Source organism: Elephas maximus, chromosome 19 (genome assembly GCF_024166365.1).
Source record: "Elephas maximus indicus isolate mEleMax1 chromosome 19, mEleMax1 primary haplotype, whole genome shotgun sequence".
In the NCBI taxonomy this organism is placed as follows: Eukaryota; Metazoa; Chordata; class Mammalia; order Proboscidea; family Elephantidae; genus Elephas; species Elephas maximus.
Window position 1 is genome coordinate 68077306 of NC_064837.1, and position 23179 is coordinate 68100484.

Below are 23179 nucleotides of genomic sequence, written 5' to 3' on the forward strand. Positions count from 1 at the left end.
ACACCACCGCATTTGTGATTTCGGATCCAGATAGAGCCCAAGCAGATGTTCTCAGCCCCAGCTGCATGTTAGAAGGAGGAACTTCAAAAAATCCCAGTGCCCTTGGTGCACCCCCAAACCAACCAGAATCTGGGGGCTCAGGGGCCTGGCCTTGAGTCATTTTTATAATGGCCCAGGCAGTCCCATTGCTCAGCCAAGCTTGAGAAGCCGAGGGAGCTTGCTCGGGGCTGAGACACTTGTGGGTCTCCCACCCACGGCAGCAGCAGTCTGCAGTTTTCAGGCTTCACTGTGATCTGGCTTGGCGACTAAAGCTGGCATTTTTTGAGCAAAACCTCTGTGTAGCCAGCGCAATGCCAAGCACTAGAGGAGTCATGCCATTTGCTCAGTTGCCCCGGGGAGGGGGGGACATGGCCAAGGTCCTGTGCACACTGCTGGCTCCATCACAGGAACACTTTGCGGTGTCCTAGCGGGGGCCCGCAGTCACCCAGGAATTGTACAGAAATTCCGTGGGCAGCTCCTTCTCCATCTTCAGGAGCTCAGCTTCGCCTCAGAGTTGTTACTGGAGGCGGGGGGAGTGGTTGACAAATCCCAGCTCTGGTGGTAATGCGAAGTCATTCACTGCCAGAAGAGCAGCTGCGCTGTGTTCAGAGGGAGCTTCCAGGTGGGTGTGGTCTGGAGACTGCCCCCCTTGGTCACACGCCTACTGGACTGCCCACCCCACTGCACCCAGCACCCCCACCAACTCCAGAAATGAGCCAGAAGCTGCTGCCAGGGTCAGTACCGGCATTGCCACAAGTCCCCAGGTGCCACCTGACCTGGGTATGCCAGCCCTGACCCAGCAGCATGGAGCTGACACCAGGTGAGTGCCAGTGACACAACCCATGTGCCATATCCATTCGGGGTAGCCTGCACAGGAGGGCTGCCTGCTCCCTCCCTGTGGCTTTGCTGGCCCCCAGCGCTGAGCCCACCCGGGGCAGTCTGGGCTCATGGCCTCCCACAGGCTCCTAAACTCAGCCTGGTCGGAGCTGGGACTGCCCCCAGCCGTGGGCAGCCTACCCGTCCTGCCCAGCATCTCACACCGTGGGGCACCTCAGCGTGCAGGTGATCCATCTGGGGCAGCAGGGGTCTGGGCACTCAGGCCACCACACTCGGGTGCTCCTTGCAGGCTCAGGGCATTAGCACAGACTCCCCAGAGACAGGCCCAGTTTGCAAAGCACATTTAATCAGAGTAAAAGTCCCAGCAGGGCGAGGGTCCACGTGGGGGCCCAGAATCTCCCACCTCTGGCCAGCCAGGCTGCAGCTTGTGGGGGTGCCTCTGGGAGTCGTTGAGAGGGCCAGCACCCTGAGATGACCGGGACAGCATTTGCACCTGGCAGCACCACGGGGACAGAAGGTGACGTGGCAGGGTCAGTGGCCACAGACATCTTCCTACAGGGCCTCCTGTGCGTCTAGGAGCTGGGCAGGGGCCCTGGCAGAAAGAGACATCAGTGAGGGGCCTGTGGCTCAGGGAACGTCACCCTCCAGCCTGCTGGGAAAGAGCCCTCAGGGCCCGACCAAACCCCCAGCCTGGCTTGGGAGAAAGTGCTAGGCCTCCAGGGGAGAGAAGTGAGGGGCTGGGCGGGCATCAGGGCAGGTGACAGCACAGCTGGGGAGCAGAAACGCCAGGTACCAAGAGCCGTGGGCCACCAGGCTTCACCCCCAGTGTATCTGTTCCCAGGGGGGTCTTGAACCACATGAAGCTGCTACGTCAAAAGCAGTCAAAGACCAATAGTTTCACATGGCCCAACCAGTGGTGGCAACCAAGTGATGGGTTATTTGGTGCAAGCTCTGGGCCCGGGGGGCCCTCTACTCCCTATGCGTGGGCCCAAAGAGGGCGAGGGGTGCGCACCTGACCTCGGGATCCCGGGCCCAGCTCAAGGCCCCACAACCCATGATGGTTCAGGAAGTGACTGAGTGAGGGGATGCACGACATTAAAAATTCCCAGACACTTCCAAATGCAGGCCACAAGCAGCCTCAGCCAGCCCCCTGGCCCATCTCCACTCCCTACTCACACACGGGGTGGCCCCACACCTGCTCTTCTCCTTTCTCTCGTAGACAGAGTGAAGCTTGTTGATTAAAAAGACTTTGTCCTCCCCCTCCTAGAATATCAGAACATGAAAGGTGTAAGAAAGAACATACTTCTTCCATCTGCCCAGAACTGCCCGGTCCCAGGCAGCATTTGGGGTAGCTGACAAGGTATATTCCACATCACGAGCAGCAAAAAATTAAAAGGGGATGAAAGAAGCACCAAAACAAGGACAAGGAAAAGTACAGCCAGGAAGCTGTCATATGTATAATATATGTAGCTCTGAGTTTCCTAGTGGCCAAGGTGAAAAGGAAAAGGTGATCAGCTGCATAAGAGGGTATTGGCCCCGAGCTAGCCTGCCTGGATTTACAACTGGCCTGGCCACTCACTAACCAAGTTACCTCCTTTCTGCTCTCTGTATCATCATATTTAAAGGGGGACAGAAATATCTGGGTCATGGGGCTCCTGGATAACTGAATGTGGCAAGCATGTAGAACACAGCACAGGCCCTGGTGCACAGCAGACACCAAATGAACATCAGCAGTTGTCAGTACTTGGGTCAGACCCAACTCTCCCACGGGAAGTTTTTACAAAGAGAAAAGAGCCTTCTGTCAGGAGCTAACAGACTCGTTCTGGGTGCCTGGTGTCCTAGCTCAGCCCCAGGGCCCGGGCAGCCCTCCCCAGGTGCTTGCTCCACAGAACTGCAGACAGACACAGAGGGCAGTGTGCTTGAGCAAAGGTGCCCAGCCCAGGGCGAGCAAAGCCCAGGGCGAGCAAAGCAATGCTGCCAGCTGAGCCCAAACCCACACCCCCAACCAGCTGGCAACTGGGGGAGAGACTCAGCCTTGGGCGCGTGCTGTCCCCAGCAAGGGCCCCGGCTCAGATAACAGAGGGCAGTACCTGGATCCTCCTCCAACACTGCTTTGCACACCCCCTGTCCCCACTTGGCCCAGAGGCCCTGAAGTGCCCCACAGCAGGGCAGGGGCAGGCTAGCCAAGAGCCCCCGTCTGGCAGCCTGTGGCCAGCAGCCACCCTCAGCCAGGATACCCTACTCTGAGCAAGCCTCCCCGTTGTGCTCTGGGACACGCTACTGTGAAGGCAAGGAAATGCAGTGGCCTGTTGGTTTGTTTCCAACCCCAGCAAAAAGTGGGCATTGTCTCTGGAATCTTACCACTGGAGAGCTTCTGATGGAGCCCTTGCTCCTGGCACCAAGGTACCAACGGGTTTCACGCCTGCGAGACCACACCTGCTGCACCCACCCTGTCCTCACCAGGCAGATGCCCTCCTCCTGCTTGTGCCCCACCCTTAGCCACAACATGGGCTCGGACATTAAGTGCACAGAAAAAATGCAGGAGGAAGAAAAAAATCAAGGAGAAAGGGGCAGCAGGGGGAGGGTGATGTCAGCCCCCAGAGGCTCACTTTAACTCCTCCAGCAATCTGTTTCTACTGACAGGTTCTGGCAGGTTCTGTGTGAGCAGCTTGCCTGCGTGACTCAGGTTGCCTGTTAGGAGGCGTGAGAAGCACAGGCTGTGCTAGAGGGCAAGAAAGCTGCCCACTGGCCTGAGTGACTAGATGGCCAGCAAAGTAACTCCTTAAGATGTGATGGGACATCTGGCAAAGAGGCAGATTACCCTCTGGGCAGAGAATAAGGCTGCTGCCTGGAAGCAAGGGGACCCTGCCTCTGGCTGGGCAGGGACAGGGCCCACCTCCCAGGGTGGCCTCTGAGCAGGGAGGGCAAGGAGGAGCTTCACCCCGATATCCACCTCCCGTGTGTGGGTGAGAAACTGTAACGTGCTGAATAAAAAATGCATTTTGTTTCCTGTAGAATTTTTAAAAATCCTAACCCTCTTTCAACTTCACTCGGCTTGTTTGTGAAATGAGGTCATTGAACGGGGTCCTTGTTCCAAGACAGGTCCCGACAGGGAAGTAGAGCCATCCAGTATCTCTAAAATCCTAGCCCCCTGAATTCAGCACAACTGGACTAATCAAAAAGCTAAGAAGTTTCCTGAATACAACCAAACACTTCGAGGGACAGAGTAGCAGGGGCGGAGGTCTGGGGACCATGGTTTCAGGGGGCACCTAGGTCAACTGGCATAACAAAGTATATTAAGAAAACATTTTGCATCCACTTTGGAGACTGGTGTCTGGGGTCTTAAAAGCTAGCCAGCGGCCATCAAAGCTGCATCAACTGGTCTGAACCCATGTGGAACAAAGGAAACTGAAGAACACCAAAGACACAAGGAAAATACAAACCCAGGAGACAGAAAAGTCCACATAAATCAGAGACTCCATCAGCCTAAGACCAAGAGAACTAGATGGTGCCCGGCTACCACCTATGTCTGCTCTGACAGGGAACACAACAAAGAGTCCCTGATGAAGCAGGAGAAAAGAGGGGTACAGAACTCAAATTCTAGTAAAAAGACCAGACTTAATGATCTGACTGAGACTGGAAGGACCCCAGAGGTCAGGGCCCCTAGACTCTCTGTTAGCCCAAAACTAAAACCATTCTTGAAGCCAATTCTTCAAAGATTAGACTGGACTATAGGACATAAAATGATACTGGTGAGGGGTGAGCTTCTTGGCTCAAGTAGACACATGAGACTATGTGGGCAGCTCCACTCTGGAGGTGAGATGAGAGGGCAGAGGAGGACAGGAGCTGGTTGAATGGACACAGGGAATACAGGGTGGAGAGAAGCCATGTGCTGTCACATTGTAGGGAGAACAACTAGGGTCGTATAACAATGTGTGTATAAGTTTTTGTATGGGGAACTGACTTGAATTGTAAACATTCACTTAAAACACAATCAAAACAAAACAAAAGTCCCGGTCCCCTGAAATGCCGCACTTCTGGAAGGAGACCCAGGGTGGCTGCGCTGCCTCACTGAATACAGACTACTCTCTGCTCCTGGATCCTGTTGTTCGGCAAACAAGCTCACGGAAGAGCCCCAGGACCTGTCCAGATGCAGATCCAAGCAAGTGGTCTCAGTGTGGCCCAAGGGCAGTAAGGGGTGGGGGCACTCACATTGCTGATCTGCTCCTTGAGAAGACAAATGACCTTCCGCTGGCCCTTCACCACCTGGATGTTGAGGTAGATGACAGCACTGCGGGAAGCAGGCAGTCAGGGGGCACAGGGTACCTGGTCCAGGCACCACAGGGGAGGGTGGGCCCCTCCCAGTGCAGGCCGCTCCCAGTGCAGGCCCTCCTGGGGTTCAGGGGCACTCACAGCAGCAGGCCTCTGCACCACCCCCCACCCCCCCACAGCAGCAAGCCCCCGCACTACTCCCCCCTCCCCCCACACTCCTCACTCACAGCAGCAAGGTCCCCCACCCCTGCACACACAGTAGCAGGGCTTCCCACTACCCACCCCCCCGCACTCACAGGAGCAAGGCCCCCCACCCCGGCACTCACAGCAGCAGGGCTGACACCAGGAAGATGAAGGAGGTATTCTCCAGCAGGTAGTGATGGACCCAGGGCAGCCAGGAGACTCTGGGCCCCCCATGCTCCAGGCGGTGCACCCACACCTTGCCAGCCTGGTACATGGTATCCAAGGTCTGGAAGGGGCCGCATATGCTCGAAGGCTTCACCCTGGGGAGGGCGGCCGGGACCCTCAGCTGATGAAAGCCCCTCTCCCTCCTCCCCCTGCAGCCTCGGGACACCCCCACGCCACCCCAAACCCCCCAGGCCCCACCACCCGAGTCCTAGGCCGCAGAGTGCCCAGGCCAAGTGGTACTCACTGCCAGATGGCGTAGCAGAGGAAGATGGCGGCACCCAGGAAGGACGGGAAGCAGAGGAGCGTGATGAAGACGGTGCTCATGTGGGAGGCCAGCCAAGGCCTGCGGGGCGCCTGGCAGTTGGCCATCAGGCTCGTCTGAGGGACAAAAGGCAGACGATGCCACCATTGCCTGCTGTTCACCCTTCCCCTCACCTGGTGGGGACGCCCTGAGAGGGAGGAAGCCAAGGGGCAGGGGTCCTTCCAGCCAGGGCCCAGAGCCAAGATGCCAGGACAGACCCTGCTCTCCCTCAACCTTGAGGGCCTGGCTCAGCAGTCGGCAGAGAAAGGCAGGGTCACTAAGAGCGTGGGGTTGGGAAAACCACACACGCCCAATAATGACCCCTCACTAGCGGGAGGCTGCCCAGCCTGGCAAAGACGGTGATGCCAGGATAGGGGGTTAGCTGGCTCCCATGGCCATGGGACTGACCCCAGGGTGGCCCTAGCCGCCAGCCCCATAGCTTTCAGAGGGTGGGGGTATGTGCCGGGCTCCCTGCCTGCTGGGGGTGGGAGCAGCGGCACCCTTACCTTCTTGATGTAGAAAAGGAGCAGCAGCTTGAGGACTTGTATGGCCGGGAGGAGGGGTGAGAAAAGGACCCCCAGCCTGGAGGACAGGCAGCTGTAGGTCAGAGGTCAGCCAAATCCTTGTGCCCCTCCCCAGGGCTAGACGCCCTCTTCCCCCATCCCCTCCCCACCTGGCTTAGGGTTGGAGCAAGCAGCCTGGCCCCTCCCCTGTCCGTCCCAAGATGAGGCTGGGCTAGGGACCACAGGGTCTAGTCCCTGGAGGGGGGGCCATCTCTTCAGAACCCCAAGGCCAGCCTTGCTGCTTCTGCCCAGCCCCAGCAGGAGGCCAGCCCAGGGTCCCAGAAAGAAAGCGTACCACCAGGGATTCACCCTTCCCAAGGGGTTCACCCTGCCCTGGGGCCAGGTGAGGGGAGTGCAAATGCCCACCAGGTCAGAGTCTGCCCGTAAATCAGCTCCAGGACATTCCGGGCGATGTCAAACTCCGGCTTCTGCCACCTCTTCAGCTTCTTCTCAGAGACTAGCCTGGGCAGAGACACCACTGAGGGTCAGCCAGGAAGGCCCCCAGAAGTTGCCCCGGGGCCTGACACCCTGCACGTCCTGCCTCAGGCGTCCAGAAGCCCTGAGGCTGTGGCAACAGAAGACATCAAGGAGAGACAGACACCGTTCTAGGGTCCCTACCCCGTGGGCTGGCACCCCACGGGCAAGCATTATGGCCTTGTCCTTCCAGTCTTTTTTCTAAACACACCCGTACACACCCATGTCTAAAATACATATAAAATGGACACACCCATGTCTAAAACACATATAACCCATATATACCCATGTCTAAAACACATATAACCCATATATACCCATGTCTAAAACACATATAACCCATATACACCCATGTCTAAAACACATATACACCCATGTCCAAGACACGTACACACCCATGTCTAAAACACATACACACCCATGTCTAAGACACGTATACACACATGTCTAAAATACACATACACCCATGTCCAAAACACACATACACCCACGTCTAAAACACATAGACGCCCATACACACCCATGTCTAAAATACAAATAACCTGGATACATCCATATCTAAAACACTAATACACCCATGTCTAAAACATGTATACTCCCATGTCTAAAACATGCCCATGTCTAAAACACGCAGAACATATGTTTTCCTGCTTGGATTCTAGTTAATAATACTGTATCAATATTGGTTCATCAATTGTAACAAAGGAACCATAGAGAGGACACTGTAGTTTCTGCTCAATTTTTCTGTAAGCCTAAAACTGCTCTAAAAAATAAAGCCTACTAAAAAAACTTTTTCTCCACCAATGACTGCCCTGACAGGGAGCAGGAGAACAGTGGGATACAGACCTCAAATTCTCGTAAAAAGGCCAGACTTAATGGTCAGACTGAGACTAGAGGGACCCCAGAGGTCATGGTCCCCGGAGCTTCTGTTAGCTCAAGACTGGAACCATTCCTGAAGCCCACTCTTTCAGACAGGGATTAGACTGGGCAATAAGACAGAAAATGATGCTGGTGAGGAGTGAGCTTCTTGGTTACGTGTGCAGCTCCTGCCTGGAGGAGAGATGAGAAGGCAGAGGGGAATAGGAGCTAGCTGAATGGAGGTGGAGAATACAGGGTGGAGAGGAAGAGCATGCTATCTTATCAGGGGCAGAGCAGCTAGGAGTGCATAGCATATACATTGTTGTATGAGAAACTGGCTTGATTTGTAAACTTTCACTTAAAGCACAATGAATTTAAAAAAATCTTTTTCTTTGTTGTTGTTAGGTACCGTTGAGTCGGTTCCGACTCATAGCGACCCTATGTACCACAGAACGAAGCACTGCCCGGTCCTGTGCCATCCTGACAATCATTGTTGTGCTTGAACCCAATGTTGCAGCCACTCTGTCAATCCATCTCATTGAGGGTCTTCCTCTTTTCTGCTGACCCTGGACTTTACCAAGCACGATGTCCTTCTCCAGGGACTGATCGCTCCTGACAACCTGTCCAAAGTATGTAAGGCGCAGTCTCACCATCCTTGCCTCTAAGGAGCACTCTGGTTGCACTTCTTCCAAGACAGATTTGTTTGTTCTTTTGGCAGTCCATGGTGTATTCAGTATTCTTCCCAGCATCACAGTTCAAAAGCATCAGTTCTTCGGTCTTCCTTATTCATTGTCCAGCTTTCACATGCATATGATGCACTTTAAAAACACCACGGCCTGGGTCAGGCGCACCTTAGTCTTCAGGGTGACATCTTTGCTCTTCAACACTCAGAAGAGGTCCTTTGCAGCAGATTTGCCCAATGCAATGCGTCTTTTGATTTCTTGACTGCTGCTTCCATGATATTGATTGTGGATCCAAGTAAAATGAAATCCTTGACAACTTCAATCTTTTCTCCGTTTATCATGATGTTGCTCATTGGTCCAGTTGTGAGGATTTTTGTTTTCTTTATGTTGAGGTGTAATCCAAACCGAAGGCTGTGGTCTTTGATCTTCATCAGTAAGTGCTTCAAGTCCTCTTCACTTTCAGCAAGCAAGGTTGTGTCATCTGCATAACGCAAGTTGTTAATGAGTCTTCTTCCAATCCTGGTGCCCCGTTCTTCTTCATATAGTCCAGCTTCTTGGATTATTTGCTCAGCATACAGATCGAATAGGTATGGTGAAAGGATACAATCCTGCCGCACACCTTTCCTGACTTTAAACCAATCAGTATCCCCTTGTTCTATCCGAACAACTGCCTCTTGATCTATGTAAAGGTTCCTCATGAGCACAGTTAAGTGTTCTGGAATTCCAGTTCTTTGCAATGTTATCCAAAATTTGTTATGATCCACACAGTCGAATGCCTTTGCATAGCCAAGAAAACACAGGTAAGCATCCTTCTGGTGTTCTCTGCTTTCAGCCAGGATCCATCTGACATCAGCAATGATATCTGTGGTTCCACATCCTCTTCTGAATCCGGCCTGAATTTCTGACAGTTCCCTGTCGATATACTGCTGCAGCCACTTTCGAATGATCCTCAGCAAAACTTTACTTGCATGTGATATTAATGATATTGTTCTATAATTTCCACATTCGGTTGGATCACCTTTCTTGGGAATAGGCATAAATATGGATCTCTTCCAGTCATTGGCCAGGGAGCTGTCTTCCACATTTCTTGCCATAGGTGAGTGAGCACCTCCAGCGCTGCATCCGTTTGTTGAAACATCTCAATTGATATTTATTCCATCAATTCCTGAAGCCTTGTTTTTCGCCAGTGCCTTCAGAGCGGCTTGGACTTCTTCCTTTAGCACCATCGGTTCCTGATCATATGCCACCTCTTGAAATGTTCAAACATCGACCAATTCTTTTTGGTATAATGACTATTCCTTCCGTCTTCTTTTGATGCTTCCTGCGTCGTTTAATAATTTCATCATAGAATCCTTCACTATCGCAACTCCAGGCTTGAATTTTTATTTCAGTTCTTTCAGCTTGAGAAACATGTTCTTCCCTTTTGGTTTTCCATCTCCAGCTCTTTGCACATGTCATTATCATACTTTACTTTGTCTTCTCGAGAGGCCCTGTGAAATCTTCTGTTCAGCTCTTTTACTTCATCATTTCTTCCTTATGCTTCAGCTGCCCGACGTTCGAGAGCACATTTCAGAGTCTCTTCAGACATCCATTTTGGTCTTTTCTTTCTTTCCTATCTTTTTAAGGACCTCTTGCTTTCTTCATGGATGATGTCCTTGATGTCATTCCACAACTCGTCTGGTCTTTTGTCATTAGTGTTCAATGCCTCAAATCTATTCATATGTTCTCAAAGAAAATACAGAAACACAAAAAGCAGGAAATAAAAAAATCACCTAAAATGGCAGCACCCACAGAGGACCAGCCAACATTTTGAAAATGTCCCTCCACGTTCTCTCTACCTTTTTTTTTCTTTGAACAAAACTGAGATAATTGTACACATAAAAATGACTAAATGGAAAATGTTTTGTTATGTATATTTTACCACAGTAAAACTCAACCCATTGCCCTCAAGTGGATTCTGACTCATAGCGATCCTATAGGACAGAGTAGAACTGCCCCCATAGGGTTTAAGGAGTGGCTAGTGAATTCAAACTGCTGACCTTTTGGTTAGCAGCCGAGCTCTTAACCGCTGAGAAAAATTTTTTAACTGAGCTTATAACATACACGTTGTTTTGAAACTGGTTTTCCTTTCTAACCCACAAATGCAAATGTGTTACAGCCTGTCTCACGGGTGCTTTTCTTGTCTGAGGATCCTGCACAAGACAATTATCGAGGGTGGAGATTTGGGGCCCTGATTTGGGAGGCCCAAGGTCTTCTGCCTGAGGTTCTGCTTTCCCGAGGACTGAGACCCTTCCAGGTGAGGCCTGTCACCTACTCCCGAGCCCTGCCTGTCTTTAGTGGGGAGCCCAGTGTGTCCAGAGGGAGAGGGGAAGGGCTCAGCCTGCTGGAGGTGCAGTGCTCACCAGGCTCAGCCCTCCCCGTGGCTCTGGCTCCTCACCTCCACACCAGCTCCCCAAAGAGTGTGTCCACCAGTATGAAGATGAAATCCATCACCATGAAGCGGTACAGCTCCTGGCCCACAAAGTCCTCCCAGCACTGAAACAGCAGGCAGGCCCTTAGGCCCAGCAGCACTGCCCACCCTGGGTCCGCAGCCCCCACACCACCCTTCCACACCCTGCGGCCCACATGCCCGTCAGTCAGGGCCTCAATCTTCCTTCTGGACCAAGCCCATAATATAGAAGGCCAGGTGAGGCCCCTCCTCCTGCCACCTCCAGGATCATGTGGGGGCCTTCTGCTTCTCTCGGCACCCCCTCACCTGGACCTTCAGGGCGCCCACCCCGCAGCCGCCTTACCTGGCCCCTCAAGGCGCCCACCCTGCGGCCCAGCCAGTGGTAGCACAGGATGCCCAGGATGACCATCTTGAGGATGAGGTTCCTGTGGCGGGGTGGGGGGAGGCTGAGGGAGGGGGGACAGGAAACAAAGGAGCCCCCAAGAAGACAGCCACCAGGCCGCAGCCCTGTCCCCAACACATACACACACACACACCTGCAGATGGCCATATACACCTCCAGCACTGGAGACTCATGCTGCTCTAGGGCAGCCAGCCCCCGGTACATGTAGGGGACGACCAGGTTGATGAGGCTCACCACCACGGGCAAGGCCAGCAGTGCCACCTCCTGGCCAGCGTCCACTTGTCTCTGCCAGGGCATGGGGAGGGGGCAGGGGTTACCATGGGGAGGGGGCAGGGGTTACCACAGAGAAGAGGTGCAGGGCCCTGTGGAAGGAGGGGACTGAACTGGGAGGCAGCACTCCCCTTTCTCACCCTCCCTCCCCCTCCCAACAGACACAGACCCCCAAGGCCTCAAGTGGAAACCACACAGGAAGCTGATGAGGGCAGGGTTAGAACACAGGTGGTGGAAAAAGAAGGGAAACCAAAAAAGACCAGAAAATAAAAGGAAAGAAAGAAAGAGCATGAGACAGAAATGAAGGAGAGGCCAGGAGGGGTGCCCAGCGAGGGATGCAGAGCCTGGGCCACTGTGACGCCAGGTCCTGGGGGGGCCTCAAGACAGCCAAGGCCCCTGGGCACTGGGTTTAATCGAGCGCCCAGGATCCCATGGGTCTGACACCCCCTCAATTACAGGCCTGGAGTGGAGCCCCCAGAGGGTGCTCACCCCCCCACCCCGCTCTCCCACCCACCTCCCAGCCCCCCAGGACCCACCCGGAGTATGAACTCTGAGAAGGAGTAGACGGCCATGGCACAGCCCATTGTGGTCCCCAGACACAGCAACCACACGAAGCCCAGCACTGCTACCCGCTGCAGCTGCCCACACACACTCCGGGGGACCCGCCGTAGCTGCCACTCGGCCAGCAGCTCCTGGAGAGGATGGCCATCATCATTGCATGGCACAGCAATGCACGGGGACACATGGACGGGGACACATGGACAGGGACACATGCATGGGGACACAGGGACACATGGACAGTGACACAGGGACACACACAGGGACACATGGACAGTGACACAGGGATACACAGACAGGGACACACACAGAAGAACACAGTGACATAGGGACACATAGACAGGGACACACACAGAGGAACACAGGGACACGGATACATAGACAGGGACACACGGACAGGGACACATGGACAGGGACACACGGACAGGGACACATGGACAGGGACACACACACAGGGACACAGGGACACACAGGCAGGGACACAGGGACACATAGAGAGGGACACACACACAGGGACACACGGACAGGGACACACACACAGGGACACACGGACAGTTACACAGGGACACATACACAGGGACACACACACAGGGACACATGGACAGTGACACAGGGACACATAGACACGGACACAGACAGGGACACATGCACAGGGACACAGGGACACATGGACAGGGACATATGGACAGGGACACACACACAGGGACACATGGACAGGGACACACGCACAGGGGCACACAAACAGGGATGTACATGGGGACACACGCACAGGGATGCACGGACGGGGGCGCATGCATGGGGATGCACGCACAGGGACACACGGATTGGGACCCACACGGGAACACATGAATGGGGACACAGACACACAGGAACACACGGATAGGGACACACTCACAGGGACACATGCACGGGGACACACAGAGACACAGGGAGGAAGTAGGGATGGTCGGTGCTCCAGCAGCCCCAACCGCCCCCGCCTCACCAGGCGCAAAGACCCCACCCCAGGTGCACTGCCCAGCTGTTCCCAGTCCCTGTCCATACTCTCCCAGCTGCCTGGGCAGGGCCTTCCTGAGCCTGTCCCTTCCCTGTCTGTGTGGGTGGCCCCTACCCCACCAGGACTCCTGCAGCACCAACCCCAGAAAGCAGAGAACATTCCACGGGGGTCAGCTCTGACTATTTCTAGCCCTGGGACTCTGGAAGAATGACTCCGTTTCCTCACTTGTAACAGGGAGACATAACAGCCCCTCCCCATGGGGCTCCTGGGAGGATAAAGGAGCTGATACTTGCTGGCCCGCCAGGCCCCTCCACCTCAGGCCAACAGGACCTCCCCACTGCGGCTACAGCCTGGGACAAACGGGTGGACAGAGGTGCTGAACTCCCAAGGGGAAATGAGGGACACCCTGATCATGGCCCCAGGCCTGCGGGGTATTGTGCTGGCCTGGTTCCTGGGCGTTCGTGGGGCTGTGGTCACTACACTCACTAGCTGACCACAGAGGCAGCCCGACATGGGGCAAAGTGTGGGGGAAACGGTGAATTCTCTCCAGAAGCAGGAAGCGCCTGCCCTGTCGTTTTCAGGCAGGGACAACACATGCCCAGCACACCGGGTCTAGACCGTGGTGAGGAGCAGGTGGCCTGGCCCTCCTGGCTGCTCACCTTCAGCTGGGTCCGGAGGTTGTCTTGCTGGAGGCGGGAGGCCCACCTCTGAGTCACCTTGTAGTCCCAAGAGCAGAAGACAGTGATGGCATGGATGCCTGAGGTGCTGCCCACCCTGTAGCTCTCCCCAAAAGAACGGGACATACTGGGGGAAACAGAGCCAGGTGGAGGGGTGAGCAGGGGCCGGGGCAGCAGAGGCAAGGGGGAAAGACAGACAAGACAGTCCCTGCAGCTGTGCCCCACCTCCCACTCCAGGGAGCCCTCCCAGCACTGAATGGGCCTCCGGCAGCCCCCGCCCCACCTCCAGCCCAGGGCACTCTGTGCTGTGGTGTGGACCGCTGGCCCTGCCCTTTGCAGCTGCCCTGTCTGGTACTCATCAGCCACATGTGGCCAGGATAGGACTCAGGGTTCTATCGCCACTGACCCAGACAGTGGATACAGAAAATGCTGGGCTCACCACAGGACCTTGTGCTTACTCTCCTATTGCCCAAAATGCCATCCCCCTCTCCTGCCCTGCCCACTCTCATTTAACATCCCCATCTCAGGGCAAGCGCCACCTCCCCTAGGAAGTCAGCCCTAACTCCTCCCATGTTCTCATAACACCCAGGCCAACACCTCTGGGGCTCCTGGATGTCCATGCCTGTTCATTGGTCTGTCTTCTTCCCTAGACAGCCCCTCAAGGACAGGCACCATGCTCATTTACCTTCCTGCCTTGAGCTAAGCGCAAAGAATGTTTGGGAGGGTGGGTGGTGGGGGGGTGGGGGGGTGGATGGGTGGATGGGTGGATGGGTGGATGGGTGGATGGGTGGATGGGTGGATGGGTGGATGGGTGGATGGGTGGATGGATGGATGGATGGATGGATGGATGGATGGATGGATGGATGGATGGATGGATGGATGGATGGATGGATGGATGGATGGATGGATGGATGGATGGATGGATGGATGGATGGATGGACTGGACGGTTGGGTAGATGACTAAATGGATGAATGGATGGATGGATGAATGGAGGGAGGGAGGGAGGGAGAGGGAGGAAGGGAAGGGTGGATACGGATGGATGGATGGATGAAGGGAGGGAGGGAGGGATGGATGGATGGATGAACGGATGGATGGATGGAAGGATGGATGGGTGGACAATGGACCAACAGATGGACAGATGGATGAATGGATGGATGGGTGGATGGGTGAATGGATGGATGGATGGATGAGTGGGTGGGTGGGTGGGTGCGTGGGTGGATGGGTGCATGGGTGCATGTATGGATGCATAGACGGATGGAAGCATGGATGGATCAATGTGAATGGATGGATGAACAGATGGATTGATGGATGGGTGGATGGATAGATGGATGTAGATGGATAGGTAGGTAGATGGATGGATGGACAGAGTTCAGAGCAAGGTCATGTGGCAGAGGGCTGTTACCTGTAAACCAGGGTGATGCAGGTGATAAAGAAGGCCACGCCCATGGTGAAGAGGTAGGCCAGGGGCATGTTGTAGGGCAGGCCGCCCTCCCCAGGAGTGCACTGATTGCCATCTAGTCGGGGAGCACACTGCTGGTTCAATGTGGTGTTACTGTAGTAGCCATAGTACATGACGGTGTGGGTGAAATAGCCCTGCAAGGAGGAGGCCTGGCAAGTCAAGGACTCCTCTAACCCACCTACCTCACCCCCTGCCCCAACCCACCCTCAGGCTGTCAGAGGCAGGAAGAGGCCACCCACACAGGGAACAGAGCCATGAGAAAGGCAAAGCAGAAGAGCCAGGAAAGGGCAGTGAGAAAACGGAGACGGACCAAGGGCCAGCCATCCTGGGCTTCCCAGGCCTCACTAAAACCGGGGCAAGGTTGGCGTCAAGGACCCCCACGGGAGCAGGATGAGGCAGGGGAGGCAGCAGGAGCCAGGTGGGCACCCACCTGGAGTCACAGCTTGGGGTGGGGTGGGGTCACAGCTTGGGGTGGGTGGGGTGGGGGGCACTCACCCCACCCGTGAGGAGCTCCAGCCCCGTAAAGGTGGGGGCAGGGCGTGGTGGGCTAGACGGGAAGGCAGCCTGCACACCCACGATGAAGGCCAGCAGGGGCGTCAGCAGGAGGGCATTGAAAGCCAGCAGGGTCTTCAGAAAGAGGAAGTAGGAGAGCACGCTGGAGCCGAACTGGCCCCCGATCCGCTTCAGGGCATAGTGCCAGGGTGTCAGAGCCTGCAGGACCGACAGCAGCCAGAGCCCCAGGTTGTGCAAGGCCTGTGGGGACAGCAGCAGGAAGGTCCTGGGGAGAGGGCTCCGGAAGGGGTGGGGATGCCCCGGTCGGGGAGACCCAGGCGGGGAGACCCCGGGTAGGGAGACCCCAGGTGGCAAGACTCTGGACAGGGAGATCCCAGATGGCAAGACTCTGGACAGGGAGATCCCAGATGGTGAGACCACAGGTGGGAAGACCCTGGGCGGGGAGATCCTAGGTGGGGAGGCCTTTGGTGCGGAGGCCCTGGGTGGTGAGACCCTGGGTGGTGAGACCCCTAGGTGGCAAGACCCCAGGTGGGGAGACCCCAAGCAGAGAGATCCTGGGTAGGGACCCCAGGCGGAGAGACCCCTGGGATCCCAGGTAGAGAGACCCCTAGGTGGGTGACACCCTGGGTAGGAAGACCCCAGGTGGTGAGACCTCAGGCGGCAAGAGCCCTAGGGTGGGGAGATCCCAGGTGGGCAGGCCCCAAGCAGCAAGGCCCAGAGCAATAAGACCCAAGGTGAGGAGGCCCCAGGTGGCGAGACCCCAGGTAGGGAGCCCATGGAGGAAGGGCAGGAGGAGAGGTCAGTGATTCATGGGGAGCCCTCATCCCACCCCAGACGGAAGTTACTTAGCCCAGAACCCCAAGGCTCCTACCAGGACGCAGCCATACTTGAGCCGGCTGCAGCAGGACCAGACCCCATCCCGTCCCTGCCGGCCCCTCTGCTTCCTCCTCAAGGTCTGGCTCTCCTCTCTGGGGACAGAAGCAGCTGTCAGTGCCTGAACCCAGGAGGGGCCCACTCCTCTCTGGAACTACCCAGGCCCATCTTCCCTGACCATGGGTGGCACACATGGGGTCGAGTGCACTGACCGCAGGCAGCGCTTCTCGGCCAGGCTCAGGGGCATCCGGCGGAGCATGTGATCCCGCTGAGCCCCTGTCAGGCCCTGGAGCTCCCTGACCAGGAGGCTCCGCTTCTCTGCAGGAATGAGGAAGACATTGGGTCAGTCCCCAGCAGTGTCCCTACCCCCACCCTGTGGCCCTGACGCTGGGAGGCCTGCCTGCCTACCCCTGCCCCTGGCAGCCCCTGCCTCTGCCCACCCTGCACCAGGCCCAGACTGGCAGGTCCTCTCTGTGGGACAGTCGAAGCCAGATCCCGTCCCTGTTCTGGCCCTGCCTGTCCCAACCCCAAAGCCTAGATACACGGACAGTCCCCGACTTACGAAGTATTCAAGTAACGAACCACACTTACAACAGTCTGGGTTTTTTTGTACATCTTATCGATAGGAATATGTACTACATTCAACATTGTAGCGTGTAATTTGCTGATGTTATCATTCTTAGATATCCACGCACAGATGTTCAAAGATCGAATTTATAAACATGCCGATAACAAAAGGCAATAATAAAGAAAACTAAAAAAAAAGAGGTATTTGACTACGGCAGAACCGTCTTCAGGTGGAGTTATTAGAACTGAATCCTGCTATAGGTTGGGAACTGCCTGTACTTTAGGGAGTGAATCAGCCCGACATGACTGAGCACCGATGTGGGGGAACCCCTTTGCCGTCCAAAAGGCCCCCCTCTCTGCCCCGCAGGCCATGATACCAAGGCGGGCCCCACTGATCTCCAGCGTGCCTCTCAGCTGGGGGGCCCACCCCACGCACTCACCTTCCTCCTGGAGGGCCTTGGGGTCCAGCTCCAGGTCACGCAGGCGGAGGCTGGGCCGGGCGGTGCTGAGCAGGGGCCGGCTGCCCCGTCGCCGCAGCTGAACCGTGCGGTTGTAGTACTGGGAGATGATGGCGCCTCGGCTGCGGCCTGTGGAGGCAGCTGGTCAGGGAGGCGGGTCAGGCCGCGGGTCAGTCGGCCTTGCCTCCCTCCAGAAGGTTCCTGCATTCCAGGCCTCCCACTTTTTCACAGAGGAAGGGGGTGCCCCTCACCCCTCCTCAGGACCGGCTTCGGAGTCCTTAGGCACTGCTGAGTTCCCAAGAACCTATTTTTACCCCCAGTGACTCTGGAGTCAATTTTAGAATGAAAGAAGGCCTGCTGGGTTGTGAGTGGGTGGGGTCTAGCTCTGAGCTCACAGATGCCTGGCTGAAATTGCCAGCACAGCCAGGGCTAGGGGTTCACTCACCAATGGTACGGCTGGGCATGTTGGCCAGGATGCGGAGTGTGGCCGCGCTGTACACAGGAGCGCCCTCAGGCCCTGGGACAGCCTGGTGGCCACCATCTATGACAGCAAGAAGGGCTTGTCCAGGGGTCCTGGAGACCCAGCCACAGCACCCTTGCCCCCAGGCGGCAGACTGCAGGGAGGGCTCAACCCAGTCTATGCCCCATCCTACCTCCATCCAGGCTTACCTGGGGCCCCAGGGGTTCTGGCCTCCGGCTCCCTCTCCCGCAGCTCCAGCCCTGACTCAGGCCCTGCCGCGGCCACCCACTGGCTCTGCTCCTGGATGAGCTGGTGGAAGGAGTTGTGTACCTCCGCCTCGTCGTAGGGGCTGGGCTCCTGGCTGCTGTGGGAGTGTGGCAGGGTTCAGGGGGGCTGGCACCGCCCTGCCCCAGACAGCCTCCCTGGAGGTGACCCATCTCAGGAGAGGATGGCAGGGGAGAGGACAGAAGGCTCCCAGGCCTAGAGCTCTTACCCTGCATCCTCTGGGGTCTCAGGGACATGCAGGACAAAGGCCATGTCCACGGCCCACAACCGTCCGCAGACCTAGAGCAGCTCAGAGCCTGGGCACGGTCTCCGGCAATCCATCTGGGGAGAGAGGAAGCCTTGTTACCAAAGCTGACCTCAGTGCCTGGTACACTCCCAGACCGCCACTCTCTTGGGGCCAGGGAGAGGCCTCTCCCAGCCCAGTCTGCCCGAGCCCCCCCCCATCTACAGCAAACACCCAGTCAGGTGGGTGGCCCCAAATAAGCTCCACCCTCATGCCAGAGTAGCTGTGCTGGACTAAGGGGGAGCCCCTTCCCTGCTGGGAGGAAAAGGAGGACCAGAAGGAAGGGTGTGGGGTCGGGTAGTCCCCCATCTGTTTGTTTCCTAGATGTCACCCCTCAATGCCGCCAGTCCCTGAGAAAAGGGGAAGGGCGTGGGGTCCCTGTGGCCCGCCCTCTTGGCAGGAGAAGGGTCAGAGCAGCTCAGATGCCTCCCGTCCTGGGGTAATCCAACCATACTTCCTCTTACGGGAGGCATCACCCCCCACAAGGCCCCCAGGCCCAAGAGCAGACCCCTTCTGCTGTCCCCATCCAGCCCAGGCTCAGAGCCAGCCCTCATCTCACACACACACACAGAGGTCAGTCCCCACCACCCCTGCCAGGGTGCCAAGGTCATCCCGTTCCCAGGAGATCACTCCCCACATTCCATCACTCCAGGGTGGTGGGCTGCGGGGGGGGGGGGGATGGGTGTTAAACAGGCCCCCTTTGTCCCAGCCAGCCACCACCAGGCACAACTGGAACCAGCAAGGCTTTGTCTGGGACTCTGGCTGAGTCTATTCACCAGTGGGAGTGGGGGTGGGGAAAACAATGTCCCCATCACAAGCCACCTCCAAAGGACTCTGCCAGCAGGACTAGCCCAGCCGGGATCTGCCCTTTTTTCTCCTTCCTTCCCAGCCTCACCCCCAGGGAGCTCTCTGGGCAGGGCTCAGGTGCCCAGACACAACAGGTTCTCTAGAGCTTAGGACACAGTGGCCAGGCAGTGCCTTCGCTGGGGGGGTCCAGTCTCTGAGCCCCTCCCCGTCTCTTCTGGGGCCAGCAGGAGCTCGATGTGGGGGAACCAGTGGACAGAGGGGTCGCAGGTGGACATGTCTGACCACAGAGGGGAAAGCGGCAGAGGCGGGCTGAGCTGGCCCCTCCCCGTAGCCAGCCTCAGAGGACAGCGTCCTCAGGCTGACTAAGGCACCCTTACCACAGGGCTGGGTGGGAGATGTCGGAGGTTTGGGAGCTCACCAGGGCCTGCCCAGGGCTTCAGCCCATCCCCCGAGGCCGGGGCTAGTCCCTTGGCTCACCATTCCCGAGCCCTTAGCCAGGTGGGGAAGGGCAGGGTGGGGCCCGTTTCCAGGAACCCCCACCCCAGCTGACAGAGTCCTCCGAAGCAGCTGCTGCCCAGAGGAGCCGCAGCTCAGCCCTGGGGGCAGCAGATCCCGGGGCCCCTCGCCCCGCCCCACCTGTACCCCTCAGCGGCCAGTGGTAGCGACCTGAGCGCGGAGAATCTCCCACCCTCCCCACGCCATCCCGGCACACACCACCGCCCCCTTCCCTGGGGCCCCAGGGCTACGCTCGGGACGCTGCCGGGGGCTGCAATTTCCGCTCTCTCTCCTGCTCCCCAGCTCTGGTCAAAGGGCGCTCGCATGGCCGGAGCGGGGTGGAGATCCAGGAAACCCGGAGAGAACTCTGCCGCTCTATTGTCCCTAGAGGCAGAACTGGAAGGACTTGGCGCCGCCCGGCCCAAGCGGAAAACAGCAGGGGCTGGGAGGGTGCGGGGGAGGGCAGGAGAAGGACGGGGTTGCCGACCCTCAAGTCCCGGGGCTGCGGCCACGCCGGATCCGGGCGCCCTCTCTCTGACCACTTACCTGGGAGCAGCTCACCTGTCCCCCGCAAGGGCCGCCGGGAACTGTGGCCTGGGCTGCACTGTAGGAGGGAGAGCAATGGGCCCGGTAGGGAGGTGGCGAGACGGTAACAAAGGGCCCAGGGGGCGACCTGTGACCAACGCAGGTCTGGTGCATCGGGAAGGAGAGTCCAGGTCCGCGGCCCACGTGGTGGCGGACCTCGGCGGTCACGTTACCCTGGCTCCCGGCGGGGCGCACCCCACCCCTCCTCCGGCTCCCATCGGCTACTCTGCCGCCTCCTGCCAACTCCTCGACCCCTCCCTGCACCCCCAGTGCCCAGGTGGGGTGAGGACGGTCAAGTGTCTGAGTCCATTCCAGTCTCCCCTGGCTGGGGTCCCCAAATTCTGAAGCGTTCAGTTTCCCCAAGTTTCAAATAGGGACAATAATTCCAGACCTACCCACTTCCCAGGGTCAAAGTGATGCTGAGAACCTGGCCACAAGCGCTGGATGGGGTCACCCCTCCCTCCCGTGGGACTTCACACGCTCACAAACATTTCCCCACTGAGGCTGGCGGTAATGGGGTTATCTCTCCCCTCTCTCCATCGGGGCGTGGTTTCTGCTGTTTACCTAGCAAGTGTTCCGTGCACTTCCTGAGTGCTAAGTGCGGAGAGAGGGTGAAAATGGGGAAGGAGTGACTGAGTGTCTCCACAAGGAGGGGGGTAGGCGCTAACGTTCCTATTTCACAGACAGGAAAACTGAGGCTGAGAGGGTTATTCAGCTTCTTGGGCTAGAGTCTGGGTCTACCTCAGAGCTCTGTCGAGGGTCCTGACTTTAGGAAAGCTCACAAGAAGCCCAGAGGAGGGCCTCGGGAGATTTGAGATAGTCCAGGGGAGGGGGGCATTCCTGGTGGGGAGAAGCAATGAGCACAGCTCACTGGAGGTCCAGGCAGGGGGCCCTTGCGGACAGGAGAACAGTGTGAGCAAGAGGAGATATGCAGCTCCCAGGAAAAGGGTCCTAGGACCAAATATTGAAGGAAGAGAGCAGGGGCCGGGGGTGGGGCTCTTTTGCAACTATCAGTATGGTCTGCTGGTGGGGTGCTCTGGCTGGTTATTGGAGGGAAACACCTGGTGCCCTGGATCAAGGCCCCCCTCCCCCTTCCCCCCCCAGCCCTGCTCTCCACCCACCACTTCCCCTGCCTTTCACACCCGGGCCACCACCGGTGAACTTGCATTAATTACCCCAGGCCCCGCTGGAGGGCCACCTCTTCTGGGAAGCCCTCCCAGACTGCTCCAGGCCCAGTTAGCTGTCCAACCCTGTTGGTGCATTTGCCAGCCCCCTCCCCAACTCCCCACTGAGACAACTGTAATCCTGTCACAGAGGAGGGGCTCCGGAACACAGGAGAGGAGACGGGCAGGGAGGCGGGGAAGTTACTGGAGTATGTGGACAAAAGTGGACGGCCCTAAAGGAGAGAGATAGAGGGAGAAGGGCAGGGCCCCTGGGTGGAATCCACAGGAAGGGAGATGACTCTTAAACCTCTAGCCTGGAGGAAAGGAACTGACAGCGACAGAGGCTGGAAGTTGAGAAATAACTGCCCAAAGACTTCTGGAAAAGCGGCATCTGTGATGGGGCCCACCACTGTCGCTATCGGCCGGGCCACCGGAGCCGGGCGACCTGCAGCGAACAGATAAGGGGCTGGTCCCTGCGTCCCGGAGCCTCACGAAGCCTCGCCGGGGTCAGCCCCCTTCCCGGGGTCGCGGCCCCTCCCCTGGCCAGTTCCCCTCCCGGTCAGGCCCCATCACCGGGTCAGGCCCCTGCCCTGGTCAGGGCCCCAGGGTCTGCCTCCGTCCTGGACCAGCCCCCTCCCCCAGTCAGGTCCCTTCCCGGAATCAGCTCCCTTCCCCGGGTCAAGCCCCAGCTCCCGGCCGGAAGGGGGCGGACCGAGGGGCACCACGCTGCGGCCCAGGAGACTGCAGGCGCAGCCCCAGTCCCGGCCCGGAGAGTTGCAGGGGTGCACAGCGGCCCGCAGGCGCCCCTCCCGGCCGGGGAGCCCCGCGCCGAAGCCAGAGCAGCCCACCCGGCTGGTCTAGCACGCTGGGGCTCCGCCGCCGCTGTCCGCCGCCGCGCTCTCACCTGCCCTCGGCGCCCCGCGAGCCCCAGGAAGTGCCGGCTTAGCCTCAGTTTCGAGCGGAGGAAACTGGGGGGAACAGGGGTTCCTGTCATGTGACACTCACTCCCGGCCGGCTCCCTCGCAGCCCTGTCCGTTGTGGCGGGAACGGGTCTGAGGAAGGGGCTCCTTCAGGGACTTGGTCCTTTGGTGCCCAGGTGAGCTGGGTGCAGAATGGAGGGCAAAAACGAGGGAGGAAGCGGAAGGGAGAATTGAGGATGGCGGAACTGTTGGGGAGGGGCCCCTCGATCCCTTCCTATGGATGGAGCCTTGGCGACATCCCTTCATCTGGGGCCCATGAGGGGACCCAGGCTGATCCTGGCCTGTCGGACTGAACCATAGACGGAAGACAGAAGGTGGGCCCGGCACATCCCGAACCAGGGGTCTCTAGGCTGCACACCCCAGGAGCTGTGAGTTTTGGGACAAAACTGTCTTCCCAAAGGGCGAATCAGCGCCTGGAGACGAGGGGGAATTGTCTGTCCCCTAAGGGTGACCTGGCAGACCTG

General features: G+C 57.6%; 1 protein-coding gene across 13 annotated transcripts; it reads right to left on the bottom strand.

The window, feature by feature from the left end:
• Positions 1–1202: 1202 nt before the first annotated feature.
• On the bottom strand, positions 1203–22829 carry TMC6 (transmembrane channel like 6). Of its 13 annotated transcripts, none has more exons than XM_049859258.1 (22): positions 22640–22657; positions 20534–20591; positions 18611–18723; positions 18327–18481; positions 18103–18198; positions 17640–17786; positions 16845–16950; positions 16631–16727; positions 15742–15999; positions 15190–15380; positions 13769–13913; positions 12094–12249; positions 11421–11572; positions 11228–11309; positions 10873–10970; positions 6787–6882; positions 6364–6439; positions 5801–5934; positions 5475–5651; positions 5089–5167; positions 2053–2139; positions 1203–1468 (listed from the first exon to the last, which is right to left on the bottom strand). In XM_049859258.1, the coding sequence occupies exons 3-22, from the start codon at positions 18652–18654 to the stop codon at positions 1220–1222; spliced, it is 2625 nt and encodes an 874-aa protein (XP_049715215.1). In that variant the 5' UTR covers positions 18655–18723; positions 20534–20591; positions 22640–22657; the 3' UTR covers positions 1203–1219. The 13 variants fall into 13 exon arrangements, with proteins under 13 accessions (XP_049715215.1, XP_049715210.1, XP_049715211.1 ...); XM_049859253.1 differs by lacking the exon at positions 22640–22657 and adding an exon at positions 20968–21914; XM_049859254.1 differs by lacking the exon at positions 22640–22657 and adding an exon at positions 20968–21914 and having other exon boundaries at positions 20207–20591.
• Positions 22830–23179: the final 350 nt, after the last annotated feature.

Bases quoted from the DNA above. Each gene is read 5' to 3' on its own strand.
- TMC6 (XM_049859259.1), bottom strand. From the start codon at position 18,654: ATGGCCTTTGTCCTGCATGTCCCTGAGACCCCAGAGGATGCAGG. The intron at 16,728-16,844 runs GTCAGTGCACTC...TTCTGTCCCCAG, and splicing joins GCCGAGAAGCGCTGCCTGCG to AGAGGAGAGCCAGACCTTGA. The intron at 5,652-5,800 runs GTGAGTACCACT...CGCCCTCCCCAG, and splicing joins CTCTGCTACGCCATCTGGCA to GGTGAAGCCTTCGAGCATAT.